General features: G+C 43.3%; 1 protein-coding gene across 1 annotated transcript in view; it reads left to right on the top strand.

Annotated features, from left to right (window-relative positions):
* The window catches only part of LOC124040662 (phosphatase and actin regulator 1-like), a 45,777-nt gene extending 31,976 nt beyond the window's left edge, over positions 1-13,801 (top strand). The window contains exons 8-12 of the mRNA XM_046357741.1: positions 8,141-8,196; positions 9,119-9,180; positions 10,118-10,258; positions 11,930-12,006; positions 12,209-13,801. Of these exons, the coding sequence (XP_046213697.1) occupies positions 8,141-8,196; positions 9,119-9,180; positions 10,118-10,258; positions 11,930-12,006; positions 12,209-12,224 (352 nt within the window). The 3' untranslated portion in view covers positions 12,225-13,801. The remainder of the gene's footprint in view (positions 1-8,140; positions 8,197-9,118; positions 9,181-10,117; positions 10,259-11,929; positions 12,007-12,208) is intronic.
* Positions 13,802-15,427: the final 1,626 nt, after the last annotated feature.

The raw sequence follows: 15,427 nt of genomic DNA, 5'->3' as shown, positions 1-15,427 counted from the left end.
ATTAAAATGTGTTGGTGAATTTAAGAAATACATTATTTTGAATATAAAATAAATCACCCATTCACTCTATTTTCCTTCCCTCGCTCTCAAATTCACAACAGTCCAAATGGAGTAGTGCCAGGGCACACTGGACATACCTAAAGAATTTGATGTCAAATTAGCTCTGAATGCAACAATGGAACATCATGGAAATACTCATTTGTGAGCCAACCTCCCTGAAATGCAGAAGGGGCTATAGATGTTGCATTCGATCGATCAATTATATACAGGCTACATGTAGAGGAGAGTTCGTCTCGGCTCCCAAAAATTTGACCCCGGACCTGACTTCATATTTAAAGAGGGGGACCCGAACCCAAGAACAGTAAGACCTGAACTCTACCGGACCCGATGACACTCAGACCTGACCCCTATTCTAACAAGTCCCTGTCTAGATTTGACCCAAAATTGATTATCAGCTCTTCTGAGTAACAAACAGGTCTTTATATGTTGGCTAGGCTTTCATTTAACTTAAAATAAATATGCTATAGACTATGCAGAGCCGTGGTTCGGTCCACTCTATCAGCTGTAGTTACATAGACCTGATGACAATCAAATATGACCAGACTCGGACCAAGGGAAAAGTGATTTTTATTTTGGACCTGGTTGGGTCTCGGGGGTTCAGGTGGACACGTGAAGAGCACTAGGTACAGAGTACATTAGGTTATGTAGTGTTCCTTGAGCAATAACAAGGTGTTACCGTATGTCCTAAGGCCTTCATTTCTCTCTGAACTTGCTAATCGGTTTCAGCAGGATCTGATTGTCAAACTGAATCGAGTCTATCCTGGTTCACTTTGCAGTGAAGACCAGTTCAACATAACTAAAAAGACACTCACAGATGGTAGAGGCAGGCAGAGCTGTGTTCAGTTTGAGGGACAACTTCTATTATATATGGAAAGGAATGCAGCAAGTCCATCCTGTCTGAAACACAGGCAAAGTACCCATCCAGCTCCCCTGTACCTTGTGACCTTTTTGGCATTGGTGATGAGAAGAAATCCTCTTCATCAGATGAATGCGGCCTCTCTTGCTCTTTCGTCTACTGTTATTGTGTCAAGATTATGCTTCAGGTAGACCACAAGATCTTCAGTTCCTTGGCAATTTCTCGCATGGTATAGCCTTCATTTCTCAGAACAAGAGTAGACTGACGTGTTTCAGAAGAAAGGTCTTTATTTCTGGACATTTTGATTCTATAATCGAACCCACAAATGCTCCAGATACTCAACTAGTCTAAAGAAAGACAGTTTTATTGCTTCTTTAATTAGCACAACTGTTTTCAGCTGTGCTAACATAATTGCAAAGGGGTTTTCTAATGATCAATTAGCTAATCCAAGTTTATCATTTTAAAAAGCTAACACAAAGTGCCATTGCAACACAGTGATGGTTGCTGATAATGGGCCTCTGTACATCTATGTAGATATTCCATAAAAAAAATCTGCCGTTTCCAGCTACAATAGTCATTTCCAACATTAACCATGTCTACACTGTATTTCTGATCAATTTGATGTTGTTTTAATGGACAAGAATTTAGGACATTTCTATGTGACCACACTTTTGAACGGTAGTGTAAGGTCCCTCAGTCAGGCAGTGAATTTCAAACACTGATTCAACCACGAAGACTAGGGGGTTTTTCCAATGTCTTGTAAAGAAGTGCAACTATAGCTAAATGGGGGAAAAAATAATAAAGCAGATATTAAATATCCTTTTGAGCATGGTGAAGTTATTAAATACACTTTGGATGGTGTATCAATACACCCAGTCCCTACACAGATGAAGGTGCCCTTCCTAACTCAGTTTCTGGAAAAGGAAGGTAACCGCTCGGGGATTTCACCATGAGGCCAAGTGTAACTTTTTAAAACCATTTCATAAATGAATGGCTGTGATTGGAGGAAACTGAGGATGGTTCAACAACATTGTAGTTACTCCACAATCTGACAGAATTGACAGTGAAAAAATGAAGCCTGTGCCGAATAAAAATGTTCTGACATGTATCCTGTTTGCAACAAGAAACTGACGTAATACTGCAAGAAAAATGTTTTGTCCTGAATACAAAGTGTTATGTTTCAGGCAAATGCATTACATTACTGAGCACCACTCTCCATATTTTCAAGCATAGTGGTGGCTGCGTCATGGTATAGGTGTGCTTGTAATCGTAAAGGACTGGGGAGATTTTCAGGATAAAATAGAAACTGAATGGAGCTACTGTAAGCACAGCCAAAATTCTCGCAGAAAATGTGGTTGTCTGCTTTCCACCAGACACTGGCAGATGACTTCACCTTTCAGCGGGACAATAACCTAAAATAAAAAGCCAAATCTACACAAGTGTCTTACCAAGAAGACTGTGAATGTTCCTGAGTGAGTTAGTTTAGACTTAAATCTACTTCACTCTTATTGCAAGACCTGAAAAAGGTTGTCTAGCAATGATCAACAACCAATTAGACAGAGCTTGAAGAATTTTGAAAAGAGTAATGGGCAAATGTTCCAGGTGTGGAAAGCTCTTAGACTAACCCAGAAAGACTCACAGCTGTAATCGGTGCAAAATGGGCTTCTACAAAGTATTGACTCTGGTGTGAATACTTGCATTATGTAAATGGAGTACATTTGCAAAAACACGTTTTCACTGTCATTATGAGATAGTGTTTGGCTCAATTGAATCCATTTTGAGTTCTGGCTGTAAATCAACAAAATGTGGAATAAGTCAAGGGTTATGAATACTTCTGAAGGCACTATCTTACCACTACAATGTTTCCTAAGGTTTGAAGCAGAGTTTATATATATATATGTGTGTATGTATATAAGTGTGTGAAGCTGCCACGTTTCATCATCCTGAGTTGCATTTCATCACCTCTCCTGTGCTTGAAGTAGAACTGGTCAGGCTCCATTGTTTCTACACACCTCTTTGATAAAAAACGTTCCTTTCTTTCACTATACGTCTTGAAATGAACCAAGTTATTTTTCAAAATCTTCTTGTCATCGTTCAGTTTGTATATACAGCTCGATTTGATTGGCCTGTATTGGCATGATGTGTGAAATTTGACATTTTTTGAGTGGGGGGAGCTCCGAGGGGCTCTCAAACTTTGCATGCCCTCATTATCTACTTTAATGGATGGCCTACAAAATTCTACATGTATTACATGACAAACTATGTGGACATCTGCTCGTCTAACAACCCATTCCAAAATCCCCCCCCTCCCCATTGCTGCTTTAACTGCCTCCACTCTTTTAGGAAGGCCTTCCACTAGATGTTGGAACATTGCTGCTTGCTTCTATTCAGCCGCAAGATCATTAGTGAGGTCGGGCACTGATGTTTATGATTAGGCATGGCTCGCAGTTGGTGTTCCAATTCATCCCAAAGTTGTTTGATAAAGTTGAGGTCACGGTTCTGTGCAAGCCAGTCAAGTTCTTCCACACCAATCTTGATACATATTTCTGTATGGACCTTGCTTTGTGCATGGGGGCATTGTCATACTGAAACAGGAAAGGGCCTTCTCCAAATTGTTGCCACAAAGTGGAAGCGCAGAATCATCTAGAATGTCATTGTATGCTGTAGCATTAAGATTTCCCTTCCCTGGAACTAAGGGGCCTAGCCCGAACTATGACTTGTCCCAAAGCCATTCCTGCGTTGTCGTTGCTGTGTGCTTAGGGTCGTTGTCCTGTTGGAAGGTGACCCATTTCCCCAGTCTTATGTCCTGAGTGCATTGGAGCAGGTTTTCATCAATGATATCTCTGTACTTTCCTCTGTTCATCTTTCCCTCGATCCTGACTAGTCTCCCAGTCCCTGCCACTGAAAAACATCCCCACAGTATGATGCTGCCACCGCCACACTTCACCGTAGGGATGGTGCCAGGTTTCCTCCAGACGTGACGCTTGGCATTCAGGCCAAGAGTTTAATCTTGGTGTCTTCAGACCAGAGAATCTGTTTTCTTATGGTCAGAGTCCTTTTGGTGAACTCCAAGCGGGCTGTCATATGCCTTTTTACTGAGGAGTGGCTTCCGTCAGGCCACTCTACCATAAAGGCCTGATTGTTGGAGTGCTGCAGAGATCGTTGTCCTTCTGGGAGGTTTTCCCATCTCGACAGAAGCTCTGTCAGTGACCATCAGGTTCTTGGTCACCTCCCTTACCAAGGCCCCTTCTCCCCCAATTGCTCAGTTTGGCAGTGCGGCCAGCTCTAGGAAGAGTCTTTGTGGTTCCAAACTTCTTCCGTTTTTAAGAATCATAGAACTCACTGTGTTCTTGGACCTTCAATGCTGCAGATATTTTGGTACCCTTCCTCAGATCTGTGCCTTGACACAATCCTGTCTCGGAGCTCTTTTGGACAATTCCTTTGAACTCATGGCTTGGTTTTTGCTCCGACATGCACCGTCAACTGTGGGACCTTGTAGACAGGTTTGTGCCTTTCCAGATCATGTCCATTTGATTGGTGTCCACCTGTGGTAAATTCAATTAAGTTGTAGAAACATCTCGATGATCAATGGAAACAGGATGCACCTGAGCTCAATTTCGAGTCTCGTAGTAAAGCGTCTAAATTCTTATCTAAATAAGGTATTTCTGTTTTTTTTTATTTTGACATTATTGGGTATTTGTAGATTGAGGGGGAATAAAATGTAAAAAAAAAGCATTTTAGAACAAGGCTGTAAAGTAGCAATGTGGAAAAGGGGAAGGAGTCTGAATACTTTACGAATGCACTGTGTGGGTGTGTAAGTAAAATTGACTTTGAAAAATAATACTGAAGGTACAAGTGTTCGGAATACCTTCTCAATAACATGAACTATTGTATTTGTAATTTGTCACTTTCTCTCCTGCCTATAGTTATTCCTTATGTAATATCGTTGATTATGGCTATGCACAGGGCACTGCATTGTATAACAATGAGGATGATGACGAAGACGAATATTGATGTTTTGGGACAAGCGCAGAGGTCAGACTGTCTGAGGTTGGGTTGAGGTCAGCGCGTGTGTGGATCAGCAGAATGCTGACGCTGGGAGCACAATGCTAAGAAGTGGAGACGTCCAGCAGTCGCTAGCTTACGTACGTTCTGAAATAGCAGGCAATTTGGGTATGTGAAAATATTTCTGTGAAGAAAAGAAATGCCAGGATGTTATACTATACTGAACAGAAACATAAACACAACATGTGAAGTGTCTGTTTCATGAGCTGAAATAAAATATCACAGAAATGTTTCATATGCTCAAAAATAATATTTCTCTCAAATGTTACCTTAGCTTTCTTGGGAACGGGAACAATGGTGGCCCTCTTGAAGCATGTGGGAACAGCAGACTGGGATAAGGATTGATTAAATATGTCCGTAAACACACCAGCCAGCTGGTCTGTGCATGCTCTGAGGACACAGCTGTGGATGCCGTCTGGGCCTGCAGCCTTGCGAGGGTTAACACGTTTTAAATGTTTTACTCAAGAAGGCTGCAGTGAAGGAGAGTCCACAAGTTTTGGTAGTGGACTGTGGCTCTTTATTGTCCTCAAAGCGGGCAAAGAAGTTGTTTAGTCTGTCTGGGAGCAAGACATCCAGGTCTGCGACGGGGCCGGTTTTCTTTTTGTAATCTGTGATTGACTCTAGACCCTGCCACCTCTTGTGTCTGAGCCATTGAATTGCGACTCTACTTTGTCTCTATACTGACGCTTAGCTAGTTTGATTGCCTTGCGGAGGGAATAGCTACACTGTTTGTATTCGGTCATGTTGCTGGTCACCGTGCCCTGGTTAAAAGCAGTGTTTCGCATTTTCAGTTTTGTGCGAATGCTGCCATCAATCCATGTTTTCTGGTTTGGGAATGTTTTAATAGTTGCTGTGGGTACGATATCGCTGATGCACTTGCTGATGCACTTGCTAATGAACTCGCTCACTAAATCAGCGTATTCGTCAATGTTATTTGACGCAGTGCGGAACATATCCCAATCCACGTGATCAACGCAATCTTGAAGCGTGGAATCAGATTGGTCGGATCAGCGTTGAACAGCCATGAGCGTGGGAGTGTCCTATTTTAGTCTCAGTCTATAGGCTGGAAGCAACAAAATAGAGTCGTGGTCAGCTTTTCCAAAAGGAGGGTGGGGGAGGGCCTTATATGCGTCGCGGAAGTTAGAATAACAATGATCTAGGGTTTTACCAGCCCTGGTAGCACAATCAATATGCTGATATCATTTAGGGAGTCTTATTTTCAGATTATCCTTGTTAAAATCCCCAGCTACAATGAATGCAGCCTCAGGATATGTGGTTTACATAGAGTCAAATAAAGTTTGTTCAGGGCCGTCTGTCTGCTTGGGGGGGGAATATATGCAGCTGTGATTTATAATCAAAGAGTTCTCTTGGTAGATAATGCGGTCGACATTTTGATTGTGAGGAGTTCTAAGTCAGGTGAACAGAAGGACTTGAGTTCCTGTATGTTATGATCACACCACGTCTCGTTGATCATAAGGCATACCTCCCCCGCCCCTCTTCTTACCAGAAAGATGCTTGTTTCTGTCAGCGCGATGCGTGAAGAAACCAGCTGGCTGTACCGACTCCGATGGCGTGTCTCGAGTGAGCCATGTTTCCGTGAAGCAAAGAACGTTAGTCTCTTATGTCTCTCTGGAATGCGACCTTTGCTCGTTTTTCATCAACCTTGTTGTCAAGAGACTGGACATGTGGTATGCTCGGGAGCGGTGTGAGTGGTATGCTCGGGAGCGGTGCGCGATGTGCCCGTCTCCGGAGCCTAACCAGAAGACCGTTTTGTCTGCCCCTTTTACGGTGACGTTGTTTTGGTTCGCCGGCTGGGATCCGATTCATTGTCCTGGGTGGTGGGCAAAACACAGGATCCGCTTCGGGAAAGTCGTATTCCTGGTCGTAATGATGGTGAGTTGACGTTGCTCTTATCTCCAGTAGTTCCTCCCGACTGTATGTAATAAAACCTAAGATTACCTGGGGTACCAATGTAAGAAATAACACGTAAAAAAAAAAAAAATACTGCATAGTTTCCTAGGAACGCGAAGCTGCCATCTCTGTCGGCGCCGGAAGTATTTGTTGTTTTGGTTCGTTGTGGAGATTTGATACGAGAGATCTCTCTCGTAGACCTTGCAGGCATAATAAAAGATGAGGGTAAAATCAAATTAGGAATGGCATCGTTTTAATGCATTTACTGTCTTTTCTTAACTCTTGCATTCTCCCTACTTTTTTTCTTTCTGCCGAGATCCTTCTTCACTTCTCTCCTGTGCTCTCGCTCACTCTCCCTCAATGTGACTTCCCTAGATAAAGTAACTAGGAGGGAGAATAGAGGTGTGTGTGTGTGCCAGATGTTGTAAAAAGGGTAATCCATCTGGAAGTACATTAGGATTTCAATGAAGCAAAGGAGTCTTATATGCACATGATGATCTTGAGAATACTGGTGCTGGCCTATAACAAATATACGGAGATGAAGGAAAGGAGTCTTATATGCACATGATGATCTTGAGAATACTGGTGCTGGCCTATAACAAATATACGGAGATGAAGGAAAGGAGTCTTATATGCACATGATCTTGAGAATACTGGTGCTGGCCTATAACAAATATATACGGAGATGAAGGAAAGAGACCTGCTGACTGCCTTGAATTCAGTCACTTTCTATTCATGTCTGGCAGATAATGGGTGTGGATTTCTGTCCTGACTGCGAAGCCACCAGTCCTGACGTGCCAACTCGGCCATAGTTGACACCGGTGCTGCCTGGCACTCAAGCTGTCACTCAAATGGTCACTTAGATTACACTGGCAGGATGGAGTCTGTTAAAGGAGAAGTGACAGCAGGGGAGTGACAGCAGGGGAGTGACTAACTGGCTAGATGTGTAGGAAGAGAAACTGACAATTTCCCTCGTGATTTGGCTCGTGGTCTTAGGACTTGTCCTGAAACGACACGCACCGAAGTAGTGAGCTGCTAAATTGAGGGGGAATTTATTCATGTTTGCACGTGTTTCTTTAGAATGGTAATTTGACTTGATTCTTACGGTTGTCTGTGGAGATTGGGCCAGTTGCCAAAGTTTGCTTTTGTTACTCAGGGGTTTATCATGTTGGTTGGAGGTTGCCTTGGACCGTGTTTGCTGTGCGGTTGATTTTGACCGTGTGCGTTTTTGGTTGTGTTTTGGTGCAGGCGGTTGAGTCAGAGGCCCAGTGCTGAGGAGCTGGAACAGAGGAATATCCTGAAACGTGAGTATTGTATGTACCTCTACTCCTTATCATTATAACATACCATCATTATATATAAACAGGACAGCAGCCATTTCCTGATCATCGTCACCACTCTATTAAAAGCCACACTAATGTCCCCCCGTTTACTACTATTCCCAGTGACGACTTGACTAAACCCGATTTGTACCATATTACTCGTAGAGAAGAGGGAGACACAGTTTGCAACTGTAAGACTCCAGGAACGAAAGTCTCCCTCGCAACACTGCCTAGGTTAGAGAAATGGGGCACGTCTTTGAACGTTCTGTTTGGGACTGACACTCCAAATCAAGAGAGCAGTGGCATCGATACGTATTTAACACGGAACTCTGGTGTGCTTTTAGATTCGCTAGTCTAGTATGTGTTTGATCCTCTGCCTCCTTTTTGCTTTTGACCTCTTCCTCTCTAAGGCTGGGGGGTGCTTGTCTGGTAGTTTGGAGAGCATCCGTGGAACAGGCGACGGGGAATCTCTAGTGGGAGTATTTCTTCTTCTGAGCAAAACTGGATGTGACTTTTGGTCTGAATTAGTCCCGACGTTCCCTAGAAGCGAGCGATTTGTTATTTGAATGTAACTTTTAAACGAGCCAACTAACTCCATGTTAATGAACGTGGAAGAACTAGCCATGTGGGAATGCTGGATAGGGAGACGGCTCCACCCCCCCGTTTCTGCCGTCCAAATGGTCCCGACATTAAAAAGAGGCAACGATAAACAGTTTAAGGCTTTGAGAAATTCAGCGACGTTGAATATTAAGAAGCTGCTGCATTTTTAATCAGCTACATTATGCAAATGAGGTGTTTATTCTCCTTCCAGTAGTGTTGAAATGTTTTCCAAGCACCTCAGCCCACTCACCACCATGTTGTGCCCTGAGACAGTCTAACCTCTGCTCTCTTGCTTTTCCCACAGCGCGCAACGAGCAGGAGGAGTTGGAGGAGAAGCGGGAGATAAAACGCCGGCTAACGCGAAAGGTAAGGCAGGAAAGGAGTGACCAAAAAAACGTTTCAACTGCCAATTCTATCTAAATAGCTTTAGAAAAAATACTGCATAACCCCCGTGCGCAAACAGCGTGCCAACTGCCAAACGCTCCCTGTTGTTCTCTAAGGTGTTGGATGTGACAGAACATTCACACAGTAAAGCAAAAAGCACAAAAATGACTCGCTCGGGGTGAGAGGAGAGAAAGGTGTCACAGCACTATAATACCCAAGGTCACCCTAGGAGACGATCGCATCTTCAGTGCCCTTGGCCTATCAGTGACCCAAGCCAGATTATCTCTGCCCCACAGTGAGGTGTTGGGCATGTTCCTATCACCTTGAATTGCATAGCAGCACTGTCTCCTGCACCTGCTGTCTCTACAAACACCTTGCTGTCGTCCCAGGGATTCGCTGGAGCAGCTGTACAGTTCTGTACTTGCTGCCGCTTCGTGAGCATACTACGAGTCTTTCATTCTCGTAGTAAAAAAATAAGCCCTTTATCCCACTACCAGATGTAGTAATTTAGCCCCAGGGGCTAGTATTTAGTCAAATTCACTACTCTGATCAGTCGGTATAACTTGGTGGTTTTAGAAACCAAGCTCTATTGATGTTTAGGTTACCTTCAGTTCAGTAGCGTTCAGGCCTGATTTGCCGCTTCCTGGTAAAAGGTTGACGTAGTGTTCTTTGCTCTGTACAGGCTCTACTCCCAACACACTACTCTATCATGTGGAGTACAGTATAATGAGGTTGTTTCAGAAACCAAGCTGTATCGAAGCTGGGAAGACACTCAACCTAGTAGCTTTTAGAGTCCTGACCAAGGATCGGTTTATATAGTATAGGAACAGGTGGGACCTGATCCTAGATCAGGGTTCCTACTCTGAAATGTCCGTTGCATACGGTCCCAGATAGTTACTGATCCTCTGTTTTGTTCCAGCTGAGTCAGAGGCCCACGGTGGAGGAGCTGAGACAGGCGAAGATCCTGATCCGCTTCAGTGACTACGTAGAGGTGTCTGACGCCCCGGAACACGACCGGCGGGCAGACAAACCCTGGACACGCCTCACAGCAGCCGACAAGGCAAGTAGTGGTGGGGATGGATGGGTGGGTTAAGAGATATTTACTCAGCGCTTTGTTAGGCATTGTCATTTAGCATCAAATGTCCTTTGAGGTTGTGTGTGTATATATAGCTTATTTAAAGTCGGTAGATGCTGCAGAGAGAACTATGTATGCCTACAGAACACATGCACAGCCCTCGGGAGCATATTAACATTTTCAGCCTCACAATGTGGATCTTCCCACCTCTTCCTCTATATCTATTATTTAGGTCCAAACAAAGTTTCAAAGCCTGTTGTTGTACTTCCCCTCTGCTGTTATAGCCTCTCTCTCAGCAGACTGCCCTGGATCAATCCCTCTCCGTTCTTCAGTTCAGAGCTCAAAGCAAAGCATAATGCAGAAGTTCAATGCTAGGAGATCTGTGCTCGTCTCCTCACAGCACTTCCAGTGCTGCTGTTTATTCGTTCAGATGTCTTCGTTGTTGTCTCCCCCCCCTTACCACTCAGAGTCAACACCCCCCGAGCAATCCGCCGTACGCCAGCTGTCAGAACATGGTTCTGACTTTTTAATGAGCTCTGTCGTTCTGAGAAGAGTGAGCCGTTCTCTCCCTCGGTTATCCCTGTGACGTGAGCAGCAGCGCTGGGATCCGAGCAGACGGGGTCAACACCTGAGGACCATTTTGGGCGGAAAAAAAGCGAAGTTCGCTAATTCTGCCTTCCGTTACACAATGTTCTCCGGCGTTACGTGAGACGGTAACGGGGGAGAAGGACAGACACTGCCGCAGGACCTCTCGCCCTTAACTGCACACGCTCCGTTGACATTAGATTGCTTTCCTGGCGTCTTTAAGTTACCAGAGGTCAGGGCTGTTATGTCTTCCTGTTTTCAGTTCAGTAGCATCCGACACTGCTCAGGGGATGAGATGACGAGATGTTCCCCTGTGTCATCCTGTTAATTAGACTTGTCCGTGACATCGCCGGCCTGTGTCGGAACATGCCAGGGGGATTATCCAAAAGTCCCGACTGAGTCACCTATGTCGTTCCTGGAAGATTGAGTCATCCTTTTTGGGATAAGATCATTTTAGGGATTTATAGCATCTAATCAGAGACAGTGCTGGTTGCACAGTGCAAAACTTAAAGGAGGTGCCTCCGGTGTTATCTCAATAGATTAAAAGCAAGGGGAAGATGACAAGAATGATTTGAGTCATTTTGTAAGATGTCATTATTCACCCTTGTAAATGTTGAAATCTCATCCGCCTGATGCAGCAACTTGCGCTAACCAGCCACAGACTAGGAGGGGTGATGATGCTGCGACACAGCTGGAAATCGCAGGATGGGGAGGGGTGTAAGACGGGTCACGATTCGAGCACACCGGTTGCAGACTTCAGGATGACAAGCTAATGCAGACAGTTTGCTTAACAAGTTCTCCCACGATGTGAAGATTCACCGTCTAAAATATGCCTAGCTGGCACTTTCCTGTTGCTCCATTTCTCAATCTGAGTGGGAGGGGAAGGGGTGGAGAAATGAGAGAGAGAGAGAAGAGTGTTTAGTGGAGAGAATTAAGTTTATTCACTCTTGACCTTAAGAAGCGAGTAAATTATGTATAAAGTGTCTCTAAAAGGACACAGCGCAAGACTGCGTAACTTTCTTTTCGTCTTGGCACTAACCCTTTGTTTCCCCCTCTGTTTGTCCCTTACAGGCAGCTATACGGAAGGAACTCAACGATTTCAAGAGCAACGAGATGGAAGTGCATGAGTCAAGTCGCCATTTAACCAGGTAAAGAGCTGTGCGTTGGCGTGTTTTAATGCTATGCATTTGTAAGCATAAACACCCCTGAATGTCATGCTGGAAAGCAATGGCTGTACAAACCTGTGAATACTTGATATATGTTTATAGCATACCTATAATAATGGAGTTGCAATATTTGACCTTTGGAATCTGTACAAATGGCAGTATTTTCTGCTCCTTTCTCCCTCAGGTTTCACAGACCATAGACTATCACTGTCTGATTGGAACGCTGGACAGACTGGCTGTTTTCCACTGAGAACCATAAGTGCTGGACAGGAAATGGTGCTCATTTCTACAATAAGGCCATGTCTTCTGATCTGAAATGCCTTTCAATACCCTGCAACTGAGTTGGTCGGTAGCTTCCCCTCCAGAGACAAACAGTAGATGGACACCTGAATTAGTAGCACATAATCTACCCCCCCCCCCCAATTCTCACCCATCTTAACATCTTTTCTTTCTGTGTAACTGACTAGCTGGTCCCACACCCCAATGCTGAACGCTCAGGAAAGCACCTCCGTGCTTTGGGGATGATGGTAGTGGGATAGGCTGGTTGGGATTGGACACCTGCCATCTCCATCATTGACTGGCTGTGATGACACCTGTGCCCCTCCCTCAGTGTCATTCTTGGCTGTGATTGATCTGTTGCTCTTGGTGAGAGGAGCCTCCACTTCCTCACTCTCTCTTCATCAAAAAGGACAGTTTTAACCCCTCTATCCATGGACCTTGGGAGAGATGGACTTCAACCACTTGGAGAACGTTATCCTGGCTTGGTTAAGATTAACCTGGTGTTGTTTGTAGAGTCACCTGTAGTGTTTGAATGGTGAAAGAGAAAAAGAAGTGGGGGATCCATACGACACTCCAGAATTGTGTGCAATATTTTTCCTCTGCTCTTCTTGGGTTATAGCGCCCTCTGGGGCTCACCCGGTGTCATTATGTAATCTCACCTGTACTTCTCCCCAACATGGGCAGTTCAATTCCCACTGTTACTGACAATGTTGTCTATTGCTAACTGTGAATTTGAGAGTGCAGACAATATTTTGGTTTTGTTTCCACTCTCCAAATATACATCGTGTTTATACACACATGAAAGTAACAAGAGAATCACACTTCAATTTTGTCCATTTCATGTTGGGATCTTAAAAGGGTCAATTCAATGAACAATGCAGCTGGCAGATAATGCACTAACTGTATATATGTGTTAAGGTTGAACAGCTTTTTAAATCATTTTAGTTTAGTTTTTAAAAGTGGTGCTTTGATTTTAAACTGAGTTGTGGCTTCAGGGGATGTCACAGGCCTCTGATATAGACTTCCTCCAGGAAGAGAGAATCTGCTTCCCAAATGGCACCCTATTTCCTATAAAGTGCACTACCTTTGTCCAGAGCCATATGGGCTCTGGTCAAAAGTAGCGCACTAAATGGGGAATAGGGTGCCATTTAGAACGGAACCCTTGGTTTGGCGTCCAGGAATACTTTATGGTTTTTATTATTCATTGTTGAGGATCAAGCTTTTCTCTCGTTTTTGCATTATGTTTAATGAACTCTGCTCATGTGAGTGCCCTGCACTTGGTTCTGTTTTTGGGGGGGATTTTGTCTTTTTTGTTTGTTTCCTGTGTCTACTTAAGAACAAGCAATATTCTTTCTGCCTCTTGGCAAACTGTATGAAAACCCTGTTTTCTAGTTTGTTCTTGTTTTCTTACTGTGGATATTTAAATCACAGAGTATTCTTTTTATTTTTTTTTACTCTTCTTGTAAAAATTACAATGTAAATGGTCCTCTTTCATTTCATTTTTTTTGTTGTGATTTTACAAAATGCCCCGATGGTCATATCGGGATTGGATTCTTATTGGCCACTGTTTTGAGTTGTTTTCAAATGGTACCCAATATGCTTTACTCTTAAAATTGCCATATGAAAACGTTTGCTTGTCATAAGACATAGATTAGTTATGGTGAAGGGCCAGACGGGTCCATGGACCTGCATAGGAAAACGTTTGCTTGTCATATGACATAGATTAGTTATGGTGAAGGGCCAGACGGGTCCATGGACCTGCATAGGAAAACGTTTGCTTGTCATATGACATAGATTAGTTATGGTGAAGGGCCAGACGGGTCCATGGACCTGCATAGGAAAACGTTTGCTTGTCATAAGACATAGATTAGTTATGGTGAAGGGCCAGACGGGTCCATGGACCTGCATAGGAAAACGTTTGCTTGTCATAAGACATAGATTAGTTATGGTGAAGGGCCAGACGGGTCCATGGACCTGCATAGGAAAATGTATGAACAAAAATACATGCTCTGTCATTTTGAACATCGTTGTAGTTCTGTGAGAAGATGCCCCAATGAAATTTACAAAAACATTCTGGAACATAGAAGGTATTGCACATTTGGTTATCAGCGACTGGGTCATTCATTATATGTAATATTAGTTTGACACATTTATGTTCAACATATTGCTTAATTTATTACACAGGTTATTCTCATATACAATATTATCCCGACGTGTTTATCTAATTTTCTTTGGGGTACCTTAAGGAAGTAAAACCTTACGTTTTCTGCTCAAACCAGCTACCTTTTTGATTCCAGCATCATGCCACCCACATGTTTTCCCCCAGCAAGTTTTGGGCATTTTTGTAGAATCTTAAAGATTTTGATCATTACCTTGAGGAGGCCCTTCTCCATTTGTCTATTGACAAATCGCCGCATAGCATGAGGGATGGTGTCATGTTGGAATTGAGGAATGTTATAAATTCCGCAATAAACTGTTTTTCTGTTACGTGTACGCGGGGAGAATTAAGTCATTTGAAAATGAGCATTCTTCTCCTATTTGGAAATATAGATTCCTTTCCATTTGCCATGTGAATGACCACCATGTCTCTATTAAACATCATTATGTATGTTGCAGTCTTTGTACGATCATTTGTTTGACGTATATTATCTCAAAGCATGGCAATATTACCATCAGAGGCTATTGGGTCTATGGCTGCCCAGGAATTGTAGCTAATGTGATTTGAGTAAAATACTCACGTAGCCTTACTACTTTGGCTCTCATTCCATCCCCTTTATCCTCAAAGCATATTTTTTGTGTCGGTATCTCATTTATGCTATTGGATCTTTACATTGATTACAACCTCTTCAGTCTCTCTCATTTGAAGAGGTTGTCCCACAGAGATCGTATAAATCACTATGTACTTCTATGGGTTATCCTCTCGTTTTATGGGTTAGGGAAGCTCCTGATCCCGAATAGTCTGGATATGCCACTTGTTTTGAGTTTCATATTTAGATTTTAATATTTAATTTCAAACCATTCAAACTGTTTTCGTCAACTGAAAAGTCCCATTTTTTTTACATGGTATAACAATCACATGGTTCTAATGGCTCTGGCCACCCCGTTGACTATAGTCTTTTTAATA

This window comes from Oncorhynchus gorbuscha, linkage group LG08, assembly GCF_021184085.1.
Source record: "Oncorhynchus gorbuscha isolate QuinsamMale2020 ecotype Even-year linkage group LG08, OgorEven_v1.0, whole genome shotgun sequence".
Taxonomy (NCBI): domain Eukaryota; kingdom Metazoa; phylum Chordata; class Actinopteri; order Salmoniformes; family Salmonidae; genus Oncorhynchus; species Oncorhynchus gorbuscha.
Note: the sequence above shows the minus strand (reverse complement) of the source record. Positions and strands in the feature narration are given on the sequence as shown.